Source organism: Carcharodon carcharias, chromosome 19, assembly GCF_017639515.1.
Source record: "Carcharodon carcharias isolate sCarCar2 chromosome 19, sCarCar2.pri, whole genome shotgun sequence".
In the NCBI taxonomy this organism is placed as follows: Eukaryota; Metazoa; Chordata; class Chondrichthyes; order Lamniformes; family Lamnidae; genus Carcharodon; species Carcharodon carcharias.
The window spans coordinates 24,302,058-24,324,290 of NC_054485.1; the positions used below are offsets into that span (position 1 = coordinate 24,302,058).

At 45.0% G+C, this 22,233-nt stretch overlaps 2 protein-coding genes across 2 annotated transcripts in view; one reads left to right on the plus strand and one right to left on the minus strand.

Moving 5' to 3' along the window:
- Nucleotides 1-10,825, plus strand: part of tcea3 (transcription elongation factor A (SII), 3) — a 40,477-nt gene extending 29,652 nt beyond the window's left edge. Inside the window, exon 15 of the transcript XR_005946024.1 lies at nucleotides 10,535-10,825. The gene's annotated coding sequence lies outside the window, so the exon portion shown is untranslated. The remainder of the gene's footprint in view (nucleotides 1-10,534) is intronic.
- Nucleotides 1,054-18,723, minus strand: LOC121291539 (regulator of G-protein signaling 17-like). The gene is made up of 5 exons (XM_041212887.1): nucleotides 18,712-18,723; nucleotides 10,543-10,670; nucleotides 8,934-9,023; nucleotides 3,783-4,017; nucleotides 1,054-1,842 (listed from the first exon to the last, which is right to left on the minus strand). The coding sequence occupies exons 1-5, from the start codon at nucleotides 18,712-18,714 to the stop codon at nucleotides 1,528-1,530; spliced, it is 771 nt and encodes a 256-aa protein (XP_041068821.1). The 5' UTR covers nucleotides 18,715-18,723; the 3' UTR covers nucleotides 1,054-1,527.
- Nucleotides 18,724-22,233: the final 3,510 nt, after the last annotated feature.

A 22,233-nucleotide genomic window follows, 5' to 3' on the forward strand; every position in this document is an offset into this window, starting at 1 on the left:
TGTTATGTAGGCAAATGCAGTAACCCATTGTACACAGCAGATTTCAGCAATTTGAAAGGAGCATCAGTTAAAACTGTTTGTTTTGGTGTTGGGGGTTAAGGGACAAATCTTGGTCCAGAAATTGGAAGGACTCCCTGTCCCTCATCATTTAACAATATGGGAATTTTAATGTCCACCTAAGCCATTAGAACAGACTTTGGTTTAACATCTCAACCACAGGCCCACAATATTGACAATGCAGTACTGAATTGTCAGCCCAGATCATGTTGCAGAGTGAGGTGAACCTATAACTTTGTAACTCTGGTGGTTGAAGTTAAACCAAGCTGATCTATCAGAAACCATCTGATTATAGGTTAATATTGGATGCAAGCCCATTGAGTAAACTAGTAAAAACTGAACACTCAATAATAGCCCTGAATATTGGCTCATGCTATGGTTCCACTTGAGAGTTCACAGGGGCGCAGTTCATTTTGGAACTCTTTCCTCCAAATACATACATACAGTTTGTTTTTCCCAAATTACACAATGCAGTCTCTCTCAAAGTGAAGGCAAAGCTGCCTGATAGAAAGAATTTGCATTTATATAGAACCTTTCACAACCTCAGGATGTCATAAAGGGCTTTATAGCCAATCAAGCACTTTTGAAGTGTAGTCACTATTTTAATGTAGGACATGCAGCAGTTAATTAGTGCACAGCAAGGTCCCACAAACAGTAATGTTTTGAAGACCAGATTTGATTTTTGACGTTGATTGGGGATAAATATTGGCCAGAACACTGGGAAGGAGCTCCCTGTTCTTCTTCAAAATAGTTCCATTGGATTTTTTACATCCACCTGAGAGGTTGGTGGTTTAACACCTCATCTAAAAGACAGAACGTCTGACAGTCCTGCACTAGGAGGGTCAGGTTAGATTAAATGCCTAAGTCTCTGGAGTAGGACTCTTAATTCGTATCACTAGGTATAATGAGATGTCCAGTGTTTTCCAAAACTGCTGAACTATAAAGCAAGTCAGCAGGATGAGTTAAAATGACCAATCATCTCTCAAACATCTTCTGTCAATTCTACAAAATGGGTTTATTAAGACAATGATTTTAACCACTTAACCACCAGAAATATTAAATTGTCCATTCATAAATATTAAGGAAGCTTTGCAAGACATTAGAAGGCCAGTGAGATGAAAAGTGAAGCTGGAAACCTGAAATTAAAACATCCAACTGCACAACCAGTGAAGGGCTGTTTGAAAGCGGAAGATGGGTCATCATCTAGGGCAGTATCCTTCAACAAGACTCAACTTTGCTTATCTTGGATTGGACCTACACATTGTGGGTATGCCAACATCCTTGTTGAAATTTGAAGGGATTAAGTGAGTTTTTGAAGCCTTCAATCTCTTTACTTTCCAGATCTTTGTAGACCTATCAACTATGGAAGGTTTCTTATACATCACGGGACACAACACAATGCTTGTCTATATTATATCAGTAAGGCAAGTGGTGGTCATTTTAGTGAGAAGATGATGGCCCCATTTTGCTTCAAGAAGTGTGAGAAGGATCCCCACAGGAGGCCTGAGAGTTTAATTCTTCATAGTCTTTTGTTGGGAAGTCCTTTGTATCACCTTGGTTTTTGGTGTTGGGCACAGTGCTGGAGTGATCGTCACAGTCCAGGGCATTGCCTGAGGCAGTTATGTTTTGCAGAAGGGATTTGTACATTGGTGAATTCAAGAACCTTGGGTAGGAGTCCCTGTGCATCAGTGCATATATCTGCACTTGCGCTTCATCAAACATGTCCGCTGTTGGCATTGCCATGTTCTTGTTGATTGTCTCTCGCACACTTGCATCGATGCTGACCTAGAGAAAGAAACTCAGCCATGAACTTTTACGTTTTGCCATAATATTTCCTTTTTTTAAGCGGGGGCGGGTGCTATTACAGATCCCTTTTGAAGAGATTTTACTATTAGAGAGTGGCAGTTTATGAGGCATAAACAGTTCAAACCCCTTTGTTAATTTTAAAACAATGTATGAATTAAATATACTCACACCTACCTTTATAATGCATAGCAACTTAGATCCATCCAAAAAACTACCGGATTGTCATGAAAAACCAAACTGGTTTACTAATGCCCTTTAGGAGACCAGGTCTGCCGTCCTTTCCCAGTCTGGTATACATGTGACTCCAGACCTATAACACTACGGTTGACTCTTAAATGCCCTCTGAAATGGCCTGGCAAGCCACTTAGTTGTATCAAACCATTAAGCAAAATGATAATAAGAATGAAACAGGGCAGGTCACCTGCCAATGACCTAGGCACATACCCAGCCCAATTAACCCTGCAAAATCCTTTGCACTATTATCTGGGGACTTGTGGTTAAATTAGGGAGCTGTTCTACACACTATACGGACAGCAACCTGACATCTTCAATAGCACCTCCCAAGCCCACAACCTTTACTGCCCAGAAGGACAAGGGCAGCAGGTGCATGGGGATATGACTTGTTGCAAGCTTCCCTCCAAGCCATCCTGGTTTGGGAATATATCACCATTTCTTCATGGTCACTGGGTTAAGATCCTGGAATTTCTTCCCTAACAACACTGTGGGTGTCTCTACAGCACATGGCGAAGGTCGCTCACCAATGTGTTCTCAAGGGCAATTAGGGATGGGCAATAAATACTGGCCTTGTAGTGACACCCACATCCCAGGGCCACAGAGTTGCTTAAGCTCTGAAACTGTTGTAGCAAGGAAGGAGGAATGAAAGAATTTGCATTTATATTGGCTACGGGTTAGAAAATAGAGTTGCGGCAAGTGACTGTTTTTCAGGCTGGAGGGAGATATGTCGTGGCATTCCCCAAGGTTCAGTACTAGGACCACCGCTTTTTTGATACACCTTAATGACTTGGACTCGGATTACAGGGTACAATTTTGAAATTTGCAGTTGACAGGAAACTTGAAAATATAGTTAACAGTGAGGGCGATATTTGACTTCAAAAGGACATAGACAGGCCATGGAAATGGTTGCAATCGTGACGAACGAATTCAATGAAGCAAAGTGTGAGGTGACACATTTTAGTAGGAAAAATGAGAAAATAAATACATACTCAATGGTACCAATTTGAAGGGGGTGTAAAAATAAAGAGACCTGGGAATGTTTGTTGCCTGTGTTAAATACAGTCCAAAGGATGGGCACTTGGGTGAGGTACAAAGTGAGCAAAAGCATAAGTAAAACTGCCCAGCAAAATCTCACTTCTTCAGTACAGAAGGGAAGCAAATTTGGGGAAAAACATAATGGGGGAAGAAAGAGAGGCATGATAATATCTCCACTATGGGTCAGGGGTTCGCATTCTCACATAGAAGATCATGGATTCAAATCCCACTCCAGAAACTTGAGAACATAGTCTTGGGTAACATTCCCGGTGCAGTATTGAGGGAGTCCTGCATCACTGGAGGTGCCATCTTTCAGATGAGTTGTTAGGCCAAGGACTCATCTGCCATGGATGTAAAAGATCCCATGGGTCTACTGTAAAGAATAACAAAGGAGGTCTCCTTGGTGAACTGGTGAATACTTATCCCTCTACAAACATCATTAAAACAGATTATCTGTTTCGTTATCATGTTACTGTTTGTGGGAAGTTGTGTACAAATTGACTACCTCGCTTCTTACATTACATCAGTGAATGCACTTCAATGGTTGAAGGGCACTTAGGAATATATTGAGGTAATTAAAGGTATTAATTCTTTCTTTTATATGTGTCCCCTTTCATTTACATGCCCCAGTTCATTTACACATCACTCACCTCCTTCGGAGACAGTATCGAGATATAGTCCAGGTATATTGATTTTGCCATTTCCGCAATGGTGGCTTTGTGATCTTCCTGCTTAAGTTCCTCACAAGCGAGCCAGAAGAGAATGTTTTCATCGCTGTGTTCACTCTGTAAGAATTCCATTAAAATGCCCCTTCCAGTTGGATTCTTCAGAAGCTGTTCAAAGGACTGGGACCAGGCGGTGACTTCTTCCAGGCTCAGACTCCGGCTGTGGATGAAAAAGGAAGATTCCGGCTATCAGGAATGTATATGTTACAGGGAAAAGTGAGGGAGATTGGAGCTGGTTTATGCTATTTGGTAAAGAAAACTTCCCAGTCTTGTGAAAGGGAAGTGGCAACATTATCCAGGAATAATGCTGATGATGGCAAAGAGTTTAGTATCTTGGGATGTGAGTCAAACATTGGGAAACCTAAGAATAAAAAGGGATATGAAGCAAAATATCAAAAACGCTGAAAATCTGACTCAATGACAAAACATTCTGGAAATACTCAGCAAGTCAGGCAGTTTTCAGGGAGATATATAAATCTTAACATTTCTGGTCAATAGCCTTTCATTGGAACCCTATGAAATATTAACCCAACCTTCCTCTCACATAGTCCCTGATGTGCAGTATGTTTCTAGAATTTTCTGTGAGTTAAGGGAAGTCTAGTAAAAATTTAGTGCCCCCACCCCCAAAAAAGTTATTAGTTGTGAAATAAATTACCCTGGAAGAGGGGGGGCATTGGGACAGTATAATTAGGTTAAAGAGGCAATTAGATTAACTTTGAGAGAAAAAGGGGCCTTCAAAGTTAGAAAGGGGTTTTGATAAAATTAATTGGTTAGCCTATTTCCAGTGGCCAGTGACTGGGTAACTAGAGGGCACAAATTACAGATTATCACCAAAAGAACTGAAGGAAAAGTTTGGAGAAATGTTTTACTCAGCTGTTTGTTGGATCATGGCAGGTCCTCCCAGAAACAGTAGTGAAAGCAGAGCCCAAAAACCTTTTAAAAAGGAAATGGATAAATATTTGAAAAACAAGGGAATGGGGAAAGAACAGGAGAATGGGATTAAGTCAATTGTTCTTTCAGAGGACCAGCATAGGAATGAGGGGCTGAATGGTCTTTCTATGCTGCACAATTCCATGAATTCAGAAGGGTTGAATGAGTAGGGGAATAGCTGGGGTAAATCTTTAGAAAAAACACCATCCTGTGTAGCCTAATGATCTTTTGTCTCTTGGACTCATTTGCTCTTGGACACATAATATATGGCCAGGAGTAGGCCATTTGGCGCAACCAGTTCATGCCAGTGTTTATGCTCCTTCCATCTTTCCTCATCTAAATCTGCCACCATAACCTTCTATTTCTTCTGCCTCAGATATTGTCTAGTTTCCCCTTAAATTCATCTATTATTCGCTTCATCCATTCGCCGTGCTAGCAAGTTCCACATTCTCGCCAATCTCTGGGTAAAATAAGTTTCTTCGGAACTCCCTATTGGATTCTAGTTATGCTCCTCCCTGCAAAAGGAAACATTCTCTCTGTATCCACGCTATCAAAGTTTCTCATAATTTTAAAGACCTCTATTAGGTCACTACTCGGCCCTTTTTTTCCAAGAGAATAGAGACCCAGCCTATTAATCCTTTCCTGATGTGTATGCCCACACATGTCTGGGATCACCCTATGCTTTGCAAATGTGATGTTATCAAAGGCTGAGTTTGGGAATTGTTTACCTGGTTAAATAGAATTTAACTGCACAGAAACAGCTCAGTCCAACCGCTCCATGCCAGTGTTTATGTTCCACTCGAGCCTCTGCACACCCCTCTTCAGCTGCATAATCTTCTTTTCCTTTCTCCCTCATGTATTTATCTAGTTTCCCCTTAATGGTTTGCACGCTATTAAGTACTCCTTGTTTTAGCAAGTTCCATGCTCTAAGTTTCTCCTGTGTTCCCTTTTGCAGTGTTTTTTGGTAACTATCTTATATTTGTCTGTCAGTTACAGGGATTATACAATAAATGGGAATATACTAAGAGGGGTAGATGAAGTGAGAGATCCTGGCATAAAAGTACACAGGTCCCTGAAGGCAGCAGTTCAAGTAGACAAGGTTATAAAGAAGGCACATGGGATGCTCTCCTTCATTGGCAGAGGTATAGAATATAAAAGTAAGGATATAATGTTGGAATTGTATAAAACACTGGTGAGGTCACAACTGGAGTATTGTGTGCAGTTCTGATTACCACATTACAGGAAGGATGTAATAACTCTGGAGAGAGTGCAGAGGAGGTTTACAAGAATGTTGCCAGGGTTAGAAAAGTGTAGCTACGAGGAGAAATTAGATAGGTTGGGGTTATTTTCCTTAGAACAAAGAAGTCTGAGAGGTGACTTGATTGAGGTGTACAAAATTACGAGGGGAATAGATAGAGTGGACAGGATAAAATAGTTTCCCTTGGTGGAGAATTCTAGAACCAGGGGACATAGATTCAAGATAAGTGGCAGAAGGTGTAGGGGGGACATGAGGAAGAAGTTTTTTATGCAGAGGGTAGTGGTGTCTGGTTCGTGGTAGAGGCAGAAACTCTAAACTCTTTTAAAAAATACCTGGATCTGCACCTTGAATGCTGTAAGATGCAAGGCTATGGGCCGGGTGCAGGAAGGTGGGATTAGAAAGGGCACCTGGGTGTCCTCAGGCTGGCATGGACAAGATGGGCTGAATGGCCTCCTTCTGTGCTGTAACTTTTCTATGGTTCTATGGTTCTATTTATGGGCCCAAGTTTTGGTTTCCCCATAAGTGGAAACATCTTCTTCACATCCCTGTGGAATCAATTCATAGATTTAAGACTTCTATAAGGTTAACCCTCAGCTTTCTCTTTTCTAGAGAAAACAGCTCCACCTTGTTCGGTCTTTCCTGACAGTTTATAAATTCTTAAGTGCCCTAATATAAGTCAAGCAACTGGCCTACAATTCATTGCAGCTGTTAAATGTCACCATTAATTAAAAATGAAGATGATGTTTGTTATTTACAGATGTCTGCAGTGCCACTAAATAGCTCTTAGTGCCACCAGTGTACTTGTAGAAATCTCTGATCTCAGTATTGCTGCAGTGCGATGCTGAGGAGAGCTGCAATAAAGCCAGAATTACAGTTCCACTTCTTTTGACAGCAATAGCTGGGGTTTGGGGTTTGGAGTCTCCTATTGGAACACAGATGGTTGGGTGATCCACACCCCTGTTGTCTACTTACCTTTATTCCACCACATTTTTGGGTTTTGGGGGCCTTCTTTATTTTGCTACATTTCTCATGCTATTTCCCCACCACCAGCCAACTCCCACCCCCACCTATGTTATTGTGCTCTAACCATTTAGCCTCCTCTGTACACACCTTTTGTCTCTATACTTGTCCTATTACCATCCCCCTTTGCCTTGTACAATCACCCTCTTGCATAGGAACAGGAGTAGGACATTCAGCCCCTCGAGACTTCTATCTTTTGCCATTTAGTCACCCCCACCCTCTAGCCTATCACAGATCTTCCCTCTTGTTCTTTCTTTCCCTGAAAGCCACCTTTTCCCTGTCTCCAAACTTGTTCAAAAGCTATTAATCTCTAACATATTCCAGTTCTCACTCGAAATGTTACCCTGAATTTTCCTGAACCCAAGGAAATAGGGTCGGAGGCAGGACTAAGAGCAAAAGGAGAGATGTCTCTGAGCTTAGTGAGCAGGTAGTGTGAACATGGCAGAGGCTGCCTGCCTGGCAGTGGTTGGCAGCTAATTTAGCCAATTGCTGAGGCGGTGGCATAGTGGTATTGCCACTGGACTAGTACTCCAGAGACCCAGGGTAATGCTCTGGGGACCCGGGTTCGAATCCCATTGAAATTTGAATTCAATGAAAATCTGGAATTAAAAGTCTGATGGTGACCAAAAAACCATTGACGATTGTCGTAAAAACCCATCTGTTTCACTAATGTCCTTTAGGGGAGGAAATCTACTGTCCTTATCTGGTCTGGCCTACATGTGACTCTAGACCCACAGCAATGTGGTTGACTCTTAACAGCCCTCTGAACAAGAGCAATAAAGGATGAGTAATAAATGCTGGCCTAGCCAGCGACACCCATGTCCCCTGAACGAATAAAAAAAAGACTAGGGGAGAGATGTTGCTGCCGGAATCTTCCAGGAACATCTTAATCAGCCACCTCTAGGAAAATTGCAAATGATGTCCCACCATGGACACTTCAGGATTCCTGAGCCAGAATTATGGCTGTGTCCAGATTGTGACCACTGGGGATATTCAGTCTATTAACTCTATGTCACTCTCCACAGAGACCTGCTGAATATTTCCACCATTTTCTGGTTTTTTAAAAAAAATTTCCAGCATCCACAGTATTTTGCTTTTCTAGAAGATTAGGCTGATGGGGTGTGATGAGGAGGGGTTGGCTCGCGTGGAGTATAAACAACAGCATAGACCAGTAAGGCCCAATGGCCTTATGTTTCTGTGCAGTACATAAATTCATTCTTTGTCCCTCTGATGTTAATCCTGAATCTGGGCCACATTGTAACCAATTTGCCAATCAGAGGGAACAATCTTTCATTCCCTTCCATAAACCTTCAAAATATTCATAACCTACCCCACCTTGACTCCACAAGTGAATGAATACCCTGTTCCTGTGTAGCAGGTATGCTTCTATTAGTCCCATCTATTATGTTGACCAGATACCAGTTTGTATTTTACACAACTTGCCTATTGTTGATTAGAGACAGTGTGTTCATATTTCAGCAATTTACCTGTCTGTGGCAGACTGATTCTGCCAACAAACAGAGCTTTTATTTCATGTACGTGAGGGAAGAACAGTGGCCAGGGTACCGGGAGAATTATCTACCCTTCTTCCAATAATATTGTGAGATGTTTTTCTCATCTGCTTGTGGAGTTTAATATTCAGCCGTTCTCCAAGGACAACATTTCTAACATTGCAGTGCTCCCTTAGCCTGTCATTGATGTTAAGTTATATGCTGAGGTCCTGGAATGTGTGGCTTATACTGACTGATTCAAAGGGCAATCAACTGAGCAAAAATGAACACTTCATGGAATGTGTGCTAATATTTAAAAGGGCAAAAGATTACATTCAAATTGAAAAGAGATTACCAACTCAGGAGTGATTTGTTCACCTTTCCTCATGTTTCTGAAGACTTTCCATCTGGGAAATGATGGAAGCTCTTCTGCTGCAATCATGTTTATCCTTGTTCCTGACGGTTAGGCTGCAGAGTAATAAGAAGGTTTATTTTACTGAGCATAATGTCCACTTGATATATAACCACAATTCTCACCCCAACCTCTTTCTCAGTTGTTTCTTTATTCAACAACAACTTGTATTTATATAGTGCCTCCAAAATAGTGAAACATCCCAAGGTTTTGCACAACAGCATTATCAGATACAATTTGACACCAAGATTATGTGTTAAAGTCTGTGATTTGGGTTTAGGAGCCCTTTTCCAGATAAGGAGATGTTAGGACAGGTGATCAAAATATTGGTCAAAAATGTAGATTTTAAGGAGCAGAGGGAGAGACTGAGAGGTTTAGGGAGAGAATTCCAGAGCTTAAGCTTGAGCTGGCTGTATGATTACCAATGGTACAAATGATGAAAATAGGGGAGAGTGGAGGAGTGCAGAGACCTCCTCGGTGGTTGCCTTGTTTGGTTTGGGTTCTTTCCTCTGCCATGTTTGGTTGCTTTGATCTTTAAAAAAGAGGTGATGAAGGGACCATAGATTTTTACACAACTACTTGACGGTCTTGACTGAGAAAATTCCTCAATTTTCCCCTATCTCCAAGCTATGTAGACCTCAAAACTTTCTCTTCTGCAATATTTTCTACAAACACGCTTGCAAACTGTTAACAGATACATTAAGACTTACGCACCGTGGAAAATACCAAGTCACTTTTCTTTAAAGTACTCATTCATAATGGGGTATATTTCAGACTTCATATCCTCTTGTTATAGGTGCTACATCAGCAAAATTACCATGTGTGAGTGTAGCTAGTTACTGCCATGAGGCTACTTCACAGTTGTTGTGGAGGTGGGAGGGATCTTAACCAAATCCAGTCATATCCTTACCTGATGTTGACATGTTAATAATGTCCGAGAGGGCTTCTGGTCAGGTACAGGAACCCTAGCTGACTCCTACCCCCACCCAGCCCTAAGGGAAATTGTAGCAAACCAACTGTTGCCTTGGCTAAGCTAAATACCTCAGCAATCAAATCTGGGGCCATCTACTGTGAATGGGTTGTTGCATTTGTCCACCGGGCTATTAGGGATTTCTCTTAAGGATGAAAGAACTTGCATTTAAATAGCACCTTTCACAACCTCAGGACTTCCCAAAGTGCTTTACAGTCAATAAAGTATGCTTACGAAATGTCGTCACTGTTGTAATGTAGGAAATGCAGCAGCCAATTTGCACACATCAGGCTCCCAGGAACAACAAGAGAGAAACTACCAGATAAACTGCTTTAGCTGTCGGGTCAAGGGATAATTATTGACCAGGACACTGGGGAGAATTCCCCCGTTCTTTTTCAAAATGGTGCTGTGGGATCTCTTCCAACCACCCCGAGAGGGCAGACAAGCATTTGGAACAGCCTCTGACACTGTAGCACTCCCTCACTGGGAGTTTGTGATCAAGTCTCCAGTGCAGGATTGAGAGGCTTTTTAACATCTAGCTCATGTAAGTCATCTCCTGACCTATAACAAAAATGTATTTTTCTGTTACAATTTCAGGTCTGTACCAGGAACAGCAGCAGCACCAGCAGAAACAGCAAGTGTTGGGACGTCTCCTGCACATGCGAGGGGACGTAGAATCACTGCTCGCCTGTGACATCTGTCTTCTCAGCTGTACATGGTGAGAAGCCATTACCTGGAAAAGACAAGACAAGAGAGGTTTGCTACCTTGTAGGCTGGTGCAATCTCCCAGTAAAACAACTTTTAGTGCCAAAATAATGATAGCAACCAAATTTTCTCAGGTTGAATGAGCAGCTGCGATATAAACAATTCTACTGTGTTCTGATGAAAGGTCTTTGAGTTGAAGCCCTGGCTCTGCTTGTCTCCTCACAGATGCTGCCTGACCTGCTGAGTGTTCCCAGCATTTTCTGTTTTTATTTTGTATTCAACAATTCTACAGTTTTCTCAGTGAATTTGTACAAGAAGCGATTATTTTTTCGGGAAAGGTGCTGGCTCTTCCCAGAGTAAGATTCAATGGGATCTGTTTTCCCTTGGTACCTCCCCCAGGATAGCCGCCCTGTATAAAGGGTAAGGGCGGAATCGTCCCACATTTGCACTGAGAGCGTTAGAGGGCGAGAAAAAGCACTTTTACCCGCTGGCGTAATGGTGGCTTTTTATGCCGTATCATCCCATTCCCGCCTCATTAATCATAAGTTCCCGGAAAACACGCTGTCTCGATGGCGGTAGCCTCCGCTTCGTCACGCCGGGCGCCGTGCTTAAAATGCAGCCGGGCGCACCCCTCTCAGTGCTTCCAGCTCAGGACTGCTGCACAGAAGACATGCCTCCGAAAGGCAAGAGGACTGCAGCCCCCCCCCCCCCGCCCCCCCCCCGTCGGTTTAGTGATATGTTCCTTGAGCACCTTTTGGATGCCGCGGAGGCCCGCTATGATGTCCTTTCCCCCCCGCGTTCTGGCCGCAGGAGGGGAAGCAGCATCACCAATCCAGCAGGGGAGGCGGAGGTAACAGTGGTCAGTGACAATGCCCTGCAAAAAAGAGGACAGCCACCCAGTGCCGAAAGAGGGTGAATGATCTTCTCCGTTCCGCCAGGGTAAGTCACTCTTCTCGTCACTCTCAACTCACACACTCACAAACCCATCACACATCCACAGGGCCCTCACTCGTTGCCGGTTCAAGGGACATCACCATTCACTCTCCCACACACACCTTCATTGTCCTCATCCCGCCCATGGGACCTCTCACACATTCCAGGCATACTTATAATTTGGCCTCCTGCTTGCACTCTCTCCATCTGTATTCATACAGGACAAGCTAGCACAGAACCAGAGAGGTGGCAGACTGGTGGAGGAATACCTGAAATCAAGGTCGTCAAGGACTTTAACAATAGAGTCATACACCTGGCTGACAATGATCTTGACCATTCCTGTGCTGACGGTGAAGTTGGTGGTGCTCTACCAAGTGAGGATCCAGCAGTGCAACAGCCATCAGACAACCATGCTGTGAGTGATGTGTCCTGTTTCACAGGCCACTGCCATGCACTAATTATCTCCCCTTGCTTCCGCAGGCACATGTGGGAAACAGCCAAGGGAGTCCAGGACCCAGGGCCTCCAATCAAGGCCTGAAACACATCTGAAGAATTTGAAAGCACCCTCATTGAAGATCCGTCACAGCGCTCACCCACACCCTTCACCAGCACAGAGACACACACCTCGGTGGTACCTAGACCATAAGACATAGGAGCAGAAATTAGGCCATTCGGCCCATCAAGTCTGCTCCGCCATTCAATCATGGCTGATAAGTTTCTCAACCCCATTCTCCTGCCTTCTCCCCGTAACTTTCGATCCCCTTACCAATCAAGAGCCCATCCGTCTCGGTCTTAAATACACTCAGTGACCTGGCCTCCACAGCCTTCTGTGGCAATGAATTCCATAGATTCACCACTCTCTGGCTAAAGAAGTTTCTCCTCATCTCTGTTCTAAAAGGTCTTCCCTTTACTCTGAGGTTGTGCCCTCGGGTCCTGGTTCTAGAGTAGCCTCAGGATCACAATCTGGTGAGCACATCGCACGGTCTGATCCACAGCAGACAGCAGCAGCAGGGACTTCCCAGGTTTCTGACACTCGGAGGGCTGCTGGAGGCCAGAAATCTGCCGAGTCTGAGTCAGCTGATGAGCCTCTGGACTCAGTCATGTCACAATTCCCAGAGCTGCAAGGTCAGACTTGGGAATATCAGGAATGGATGTCTGCTGCATTCCTCAGATTGCAAAGCATGATGCAGGAGTCTGTCCGCCTTCAGTCTGAGGTGATAGCATTGTCACCGAGGTCAACACTGGTAGGATGGCGGCTGCCATGGAGACCTTGGTCCAGAAGATTGATCCTGCACTGCTGCTCGGGCTCAACTCCATCGCTGATGCCATAGTTGGCCTCCAGCAGTGTCAACACGAGGGGTGTGGGGCAGCTCGGTCTCACTCCAGCTTCCCTTTCTCCTCAAGGTGTCAGCCGGGGGCCCTTGGGCATCCATAGGGAGAAGGATCAGCAGGTGGCCCCACGGGGCCATCCACCCAGGTGACTTTGGGAATGTCCGGCCCATCCGAATCTCCTCTTCCTGTGACCCCAGCAGCTCCAGCTCCACAAGCTGAGGAGGGTGCCAGTGCCCCATAGCAGCACTCCAAAAGCAAGCCGGGGCCCTATAGGTCTCGGCCCTCTACAGGAGGCCCACCGAGGTCATTACAGACAAGTGGTAGCAGGCAGCAGGCTGCCTCCACCTCCACTATGGATGTCCTTGGAGCACCAAGATGTAGTGGCAGGGTTAGGAAGGTTAATAAGATGTAGTTGCACAGTCTGGACATGGCTGTTAATCACTTGTACATAATGTTCACTATTGTCAATAAACTCCCAAGAATGTCTCCTTGCCTATGGCTTCTTGTTCTGAAGAGCAGTGCTCGTGTCACTCAGATGTGAAACCTTGGTTCTGCACAAGATAAAGGTAGGGGTCTCAGTCCAGGGCCTCTTCCCTATGCTTTGTGCAGCCTTTAGACCAAAGTGATGGTCCAACTTCACACACCCTGGGCAGATTACTGACACCTGAACCTCGATGGCGCTTGTCACTGCTGCCAGAATGTCATGGGCAGACATCACAGTGTTCCGTCATTCTCTCTGTGTGCTCTCAGCACTTTCGAGGTGGGGCTGGCCCCCATCTCTTCAGCATCTGTGACCAGTGACGCTGTGCTCCTGATGGTTGAGAAAGGATCAGGGATCAGGTATATTTAAAGTTTCACGGCTGCAGCTCTATGAAATCACAGAGGGTATGTGTGCTGCCATTAGCCAGACTGGAGTCAAATGTTCACTGATGCAGTGAGGATCCATGGTGTCTCCTTACTACATGTCATCATCATCCTCCACGAATGTAGTAGCTATGAGGGCCTCCTGAGCATGCCTGCCTCCTCTGGCCAGTGTGATGGCACCATCGCCATCGTCCTCACCTTCAAGGACCACCACACCCTCATCCCTGTCAACGTCCTCCTCATCAGAGGATACGTCCAGCTCTATTTCCTCCTCAGACAGCTCCTCTCCGCGTTGCAGAATCAGGTTGTTAAGGGTACAGCAGGCGATGACAATGTGTGACACTCTATGTGGACTATATTGCAGGGCTCCAACTGACTGGTCCAAGCACCAAAACCTCATTTTCAGCATCCCGATAGTTTGCTCCACCAAGATGCGAGTTGCAGCATGAGCCCCATTTCACTCTGCTGCAGGCTGAGGGCTCCACATGGGCATCATCAGCCATGGCGTCTGCAGTAGCCCTCGTCCTTGAGGAGCCATTCCTGCAGCTTCTGTGGATCCTGGACAATGTCAGGGATCTGTGACTGACTGAGAATGTAGGTGTTATGGACACTTCCTTGGGACCGTACACAGACCTGCAGGATGTGTTTGGGGTTGTTTCACAGCAGCTGCACTTTCAATAAGTGGAAGCCCTTGTAGTTGACGTAGTTGACCGCTTGTTGCCACTGAGATCTGAGCGCCATGTGAGTGCAGTCGATGGCACCCTGCGCCTGTGGTAAACCTGGGATCTAGTGCTCTTGCATGCTGGCTTAACTTAGTGCATTTCACCTGGGACCAGCAATGTGCCTTTGCGAAGGTGGTGTCCGTGACCTCATGGATGCATTTGTGGGTGGAGTCTTGCGATATCTGACAGAGGTCACCTGTGGAGCCCTGAAAGGAGCCGTGGTGTAAAAATTGAGCACCGTGGTCACTTTCACAGCCGCTGGCTGGAGATGCCCTCCATGTCCCCATGGCACCAAACCCTGCAGCAGGCAGCAGATGTGACCAACCAGTTCCCTAGACATGTGCAGTCTTTAGCGACACTGGTTCTCGGTCATCTGCAGGAATGAGAGGCAGCATCTATGGACCCTGGGTCTAGCTAGGCTCACTGTGGCTCTTCAGCAGTGTGTGCAGGAGCCCCAGCTGCCCTTTCTGAGGGTGCTGCTGCTCCATCTGGCCAGTCAGGTGTCTCCTTTGCTCTCTTCTCCTTCATCTCCACTCTCTGTAACCCATGAGACATACTGCTTGATCATCAGGCTCTATGTTCCTGATGTACTCCTCCTGGAGGATGAAAAAGAGTGATGCGTGGGTTATCATGGATGTTCTCAGAACCTCCCTTGGTTCAAAGCAAAGGTCCCTTAGCGCATCCTGAAGAGTGCTGGCCACCACTTGGCTGGCCAGGATTTAGTGGCTGCCCGAAACCCCACCCACCTCCGCCCCACTCCACCTGACTGACTGATGGCAGCTCTACCCACTGGACTGCATGCTGTGCTCTCAGCTCAGGGACAGACATTCTCCTAACCCACACTGCAAGGCTGCACTGTTAGCTTGAACCATGGGAGAGACTGGTCCAAACCAGAATGATGACACAGCAAGGGGCTGTGAGCGCCTCCAGCAGTGACTGCTCCATGGCCAGCTTTAGCAAGGAGATTGTACAATGTGCCCAGTCGTCCAACTGTTCTGCAGCCCATGAAAACGCTCGTTACTTTGCAGCCTGTGCTCGAGGGATGAAAAGCTCTGGAACACTTGGTGACACTTTCATGTCTCTGCGTTGCTTAAGTGGGCAGGTAAGCTACAGACCCAACTCTACAGATTTCAATGTGGCTGTGTCTGAACTGTCTCAGCTGCAGAGGAATAGTCACTTTATACAAGGTTTCCCTAATGTGTGGCCACTTCCCTCGCCCACACCCTGCACATGCTTGTGCACTGCCCTTGCACCGCACCCCACCTTCCCCTCCAAACAACTCGCCTCAACTGCAGGGCACCCCTTGCCCCGGTACTGCACTGTCAGCCAGCTGGGAAAAAGAGACTTGTCTTTGCCTTTGTCCTCACCTGAATGCATGGCGCTTCAACCTTGAACCTTGAGTGCTGTACATTGTTACTGTGCACTCACCTCTGAGTTCCTTTTGAAGTGCAGCTCTCCAGGCGCACGCCTTATATATGCTGTTGTGAAACATGTCAGTGTATCCAGCGTCGGGGGATGAATCCAGCGAGCTGGGCTTATAATGATAAGCAATTGTATTGCAATGAAGTTGCCAACGCCTGATGGTGGGAAACGCGGCCCGCCATTGACAGGCAGAGCAGACCATTGCAAACTGGATTCACGACATCGTGAAACTGAATTTGGCCCTTCTCGCTGCCAGATATGCCTGCTGCCAACGGGCACAGAAAATTCCATCCTAACGTTGGCACGTTATTCAAACACAGAGGGTTGTGGTGAGGGTCATTACAGCAGAGCTTTGTGAAACATTCACAAGTATACATCTTCTAGTAGGGACCATTGGATGGATGTTCAGGACTAGGAACCTTAAATGGCTTTTTTTTCCCCACCCAGCTGTCACTGAGGTCAATCGACTCATCATATAGCTTGGGATCCTCCTGTGCCTCAGTACTGTCAGGCTGTGTGAGTTTATTCACTCAACCATCAGCAGGCAGTATCACGAATGTTCTTCAAGAGTGGAAATCTGTCACCCTTAGCTGATCTGACTTACATATGACTCCAGGTACACTACGTTGTAGTTGACTCCTAACTGCCTCTGAAATGGGCTAGCAAGTCACTCATTTGTTTCGAACAGCTACAGAGAAAAACACATTGGATGCACCTACACTACAAGGACCGAGTGGTTCAAGAAGGCAGCTCAGTTCATCTTCTCGAGGGCAATTAGGGATGGACAATAAATGCTAACCTTGCCTCCAATGCTCACACCTCAAGAATGAATAATAAAAAAAAGAGCAGAGAAGCAGTCAATATGATGGATTTGTTCCACTTGACTCCCAATGAAGTCTCACTCCACTTTTCTTCCGAGTGCATTAGGAGTTTGACATCTAATTTACACGTTGCATGCTTAGAGTCAGTGGAAAACCCAGAGCTGCTTCACATTGACACTAAACTATTAACCAAATACACTATTATTGGCCATTTGTCCAAGGAATATGAAGTACTGCATTGGAAGACCTAAAGAAAAAAAGCAATCATATATATGCACTTCATCATGAGGGAGCCTAAAATAATGGATAGGGGGAAAAACAGCTTCGACTGACAGAAGGGGGCACCAGTAATCAGCGGACACAGACTTAAGATATAAAAACAAAAAACTGCGGATGCTGGAAATCCAAAACAGAAACAGAATTACCTGGAAAAACTCAGCAGGTCTGGCAGCATCGGCGGAGAAGAAAAGAGTTGACGTTTCGAATCCTCATTAGCAAAAGAACTAGAGGTGGGCTGAGAGAATGTGTTTACCCAGCACACTGTTGCAATTGAGAAAACACTGCCTGATTTAATAATCAATTTTCAAAGGGAATTATATAAGTATATAAAAAGAAAAATAATTACAATGAAATGGGGAAAGAACAGGACCGTGGGACTGATTGGATAGCTCTTTAAAAAGACAGCACAAGTGCAATAGGCCAAATGGCCTCATTCTGTACCTTATAATTCTAGTCACAAAGAAACAAAGCCAATATGGGCATTTATAATACTTGAAAAATTCATTTTCAGGATTTGGGCATTGTTGTCAAGGCTGACATTTATTGCCTATCCTTTGTTGCCCTTGAGAAGGTTGTGGTGAAGCATCTTCTTGAACTGCTGCAGTCCATGTGGTGAAAGTCCTCCCACTGTGCTGTTAGAGAGGGAGTTCCAGGATTTTGACTCAGTGACAATGAAGAAAGAGTGATACATTTCCATGGCAGGATAGTGTGTGATTTGGAGGAGAACTTGATGATGATAGTGTTCCCGTGCACTTGCGGCCCTTGCCCTTCAAGGTATTGGAGGTCACAGGTTTGGGAGGTGCTGTTGAAGAAGCTGTGACAGGTTTCTGCTATATTGAGATTAAAAAGTCACATCACTAAGTTTGGATCTGTGCTCTGCTTGGCTAAACATCCAATTAAGATATTTCACTAAATTAAACATTGAAAGCAATAGAATCGGTTTGTGAGGGACATTATGCAGTGAATTCAACAACAACTTTCTGCCTTTGCACGATCACAGCAGATGTGCCTTCAGCCATCTAGATGTCACTTTTTGTAATACTGTCTCTAAGCAGCAGAAAAACAATTTTCATTTATTTAGCACCTTCAACATTGGAAAACATCCCAAGGTGCTTTACAGAGCAGACAACATTTAGTTCTGGGTCACGTCAGGAGATAAGGCACATGGCCGAAAGCTTGGTCAAAGAGGTAATTTATAAGCAGGATCTTAAGGAAAGAGTCTCAAAGAGGTGTAGGAAGCGAGTTCTAGGTCACAGGGCTTAGAAAGCTGAAGACAGCTGCCAATGGCGGGGTGAAGAAAATCGGTTTTCTGCAGGAGGCCAGAATTATAGACGAACAAAGACTACAGAGGGTTGTAGTGCTGGAGAAGAAAAAACTCAACTGGTGAAGGACATCAAAGGCAGCAGCCTTTCCTTTTCACAGCTAGCTCTTGTCTGAATGGTGTGTGCGCGCGATAAGGCTGCATAGCACCAGTGGCCTGGTTCGTCACCTTGATGTCTGATTATTATAGTTAGAGTGTCCGAGGTTATAGTCAGCACCACGAGGGAAGCTTCTCACCAACGTCAAGCTAAAACATTTCTTCAGTCACAGTCCAAGTTCGAGTCTGAGATTTGTTTTGAGAAAAGCATTTGAATTATTTCCAAGTTAATTTCTACAGCAGTCTTGAACGGGATGGCTAGACTGTAAAGCAACTTACCATCTTCCCTTTTCTTGTTGCACACAACTGGATGTTCTGTGAAACTGTTTGTCACTTATTCATAAAGGTTTACGTAATAGGAAATGTTAACAGTGCAATGTAGTTTAACCAACTGCTGGCAGGATATTGCACAGGTCATACTCCTATGCATTGTGTAAAATTTGCAATAACTTTCTCATGAGAAACTTTGTACCTTGGGCACTGTGACCAATTTTTGACAAGTTCTGAATGCTTGTTTAATATCTGCAATTCTTTTTCCAAACTTGTGAAGAATTCCATTATTAACAGCAAGGAATGGCAAGAATAACAGTTTGCATTGATACAGCACCTTTATTGGAGTAAAATATTCCAAACATTTTTACAAATAAAATTGTCACAGAGCCACATAGAGAAGTATTGAGACTGGTGACCAAAGGCTTCGTCAAAGAGGTGTGTTTTAGGGAATATCTGAAAGGAGTGAAGAGAGATTGAAGAGACAGAGAGGTTTAGGGAAGTAATTCCAGAGCTTAGAGCCAGCCAGTTGAAGGCATGGCTGCCAATTGTAGACCAATGAAGATCAGGGATAGGCAAGAGGCCAGCACTGGAAGAGCCCAGAGATCTCAAAGGGTTGCAGTTCTGGAAATTACAAAGATAGGGAGGAGCGAGGTCATGGATGGTTTAAGATACAAGGATGATTATTTTAAAATCTAAGCGTTGCCAGACCAGGAGCCAATGTAGATCAGTGAACTCAGGGGTGATAGGTGAATAGGCTATAGGCAATGGAGTTTTTGATGCACTTAAGATTACAAAGGATGCACAGGGAGAGGCCAGCAAGGGAAGCATTAGATTTCCTGAGTCCAGAAGTAACAAGGGTTTCCGCAGCTAGGGAGCTGAGGCAGGGGCAAGGGTCAAGTGCTAATACGGCTGTAGCCTTACACATTCTTTGACAAAATACACTCTTGTTACTAAAGTTCCAATGTGTCCTTCCAACTTTCATTATGATCAAACAGATTGTTTCTTTCACACACTATTTCCCTCTTTCCCTCTCAACTTGTGAATGGGTATAGTTCCACGGAGTTGGTCGTTCTCTGGTGACTTCCCCAAATGGCCATTGTTCCTTAATCAACTATTTGGACCAAGCCCATGGTTAGCAGAGCCAAAGATACTGCCTACAACTTCCATTAGTGTGTATATGTATGGCACCTTGAGTCAGTATCTATATGTATGGGCCTGTACAGTCAATGTGTCGCGCGCACATTAGAAACAGAAACTTGGGTGGGAAACAGTAGGGCGTAGTGGACTTTATGAAAATGAATCCCAACAATTTGAAAATGGATAACTTTATGAGAAAATACAGGAAAAAATTATAAAGCTGCCAAAATTTAGTTTTGTCATCTAGTTTTGAATAATTAAGTTGTTAAGTAGGAAAATGCAGCAGTCAATTTGCACACAGAAAGCTCCCAAAACCAGGCATGTGATGATGATCAGATCATCTGTTTCTTAGGGCTGGATTTCAGAGGATACCAGGGACCCGCACCCACACCCCCAACCTAATGAAAAAATTGGGTTGAGCTTGCCCCTGCTCTGCCAGCTTGCTCTGTAGGCATTTAATGGACATTTGTCCAATAATTGGTTTAAGGTGAAACTTCCACCCCATCTGGGCAGCAAGTGCAGCCTCTGAGAGCTGCAGGCCAATCAAGTAGCTGGCAGCTCTCTGGTCCCAGCAATGTCATCGAGAGTGGTGGCCACTGCTGGGATCACATACATTCGTCAAGCACAAGGAGCTGGAGTGAATGGTAAGAGTCGAGGTGGTTTGGGGGGGTGTTATCGTGATATTGTCGGAGCCTGCGAGCCTGGTAAGGGGTGAGAGACTGTGGGGAGGGGAACCGGGCCTGGGAGGACCAGGGGGGAGGCCCTTCCACATGCTCAGGGGGTCCATTAAGGAGGCACCTCCCTTGTCCACCTGGATATTTGGTGCAGGTCTCTCCCAACACTTCAGGGCCTCAATTGGCCTGCGGGTGCAGATGGCTTGATGCCTGCTGCTGATAAAATTGCATTGGGGACCAGGGCAGCAGGTAGGTGGTGGGCATGGAGCCCAGGGCATTTTACAAGCCTCCGTAACCCATGCTGGGGGAGGGTGTACAACCCAGCTTTTAGTGACATAAAAGCAAACAATGAGATCTCCTTTAGATTGGGGGAAATCAAATGCAATTTTGGTGATGACTTTGTGGAATACCCTCATTCAGTTTGCAAGTGTGACCCAAAGTTTCCGGTCAGCTGTCATGATAATTCTCTGCCCCACTCCCAGTTTGGCCTCTCTGTCAGGGTTTCCTTCCTGTTCCAATGAAGCCCAATACTTTAGCCTTCCAGATTCAACTTTGAGTTCAACAATTTCAAATCATAACTTTGCCCCTGTTTTTGGATGCCAGCTGTTGTAACAATTCTGCTGTTCCATTCGCAATTCCTCTAGACACATCTTCTGTCTCTTTACTTATCCCATTACTATCTCCTTATGCCCTTACACCATTATGTATTTTGTCATTTAAATCTTCTCCTGCCTTTCACACTATCCCTTCCCCTTTGTTGCTTTTGCCTCTCCCTGCCTCTGTACTTGCTTAACTCTATCATCTTCTAATTCTGACCCGAAACGTTAACTCTCAGTCTCTCTCTCTCTCGACAGCTGGAGTCGGACTGCTGAGTATTTCCAGCATTTGCTTTTTTGGTTTGGAGACGCATATTGGCCAGAACACTGGAGAGAACCCACCCCACCCCACCTGCTCGTCTTCGAAATAGTGCCTTGGCAGGCACCTTGGTGTAAAGTCTCATTGGAAAGACAGCATTTCCGACAGGGCAGCGCTCCCTCGGTACTGCATTAGAGACTCAGGATAAATTATGGGCTCAAGTCAATGAAGTGAAATTTGAATGCAGAGCCTTCTGATTCAGAGGCAGAAGTATATGGAGTGAACTGCAGTATAGGGTCAATGGGGCAAACACAACCTCTGTAATGCATCCTTGAAATGCGGTGTGAAAGCTGGGTCACCCTCCAGAGGGAAAACATGCAGTCCTGGGAGGTAGTCTCGGTGAAATCGTCTGTAGTACATATTCCTACGCGTCACTTATCATTGGCCTTGTATTGAAAAGATCTCGAGATTACAATATGTTACATACTGTATATCATAGTTTTTATTAACCGAAACTATTTAAACGTAATCATGCGTGCTGCATTGTCCAGCTGTTAAAACCTGCGATAATTGCCGTCTATTTAAAGAATATATTATTAAGCTCTGCCGGGCGACTGTATTCTTCGCACATCGACGGGAAATACAAAACAGACATTTTCAAAGGGAAGGGAGTTGGTCTCACATCAATGTCACAAAACAAACTGGCCAGAGATTCTGAGCGCAAAAACATGCCTGCGAATGTCACAATGATCAAAAAATAGGATGTTCAAACACGGGCTCATTACGCAAGGGTTAGTTAGCTGTACTTACAGTTGCTAAATCATATTTGGACTTGTTGCAGAACTTGCGGGGATTTTCCCTC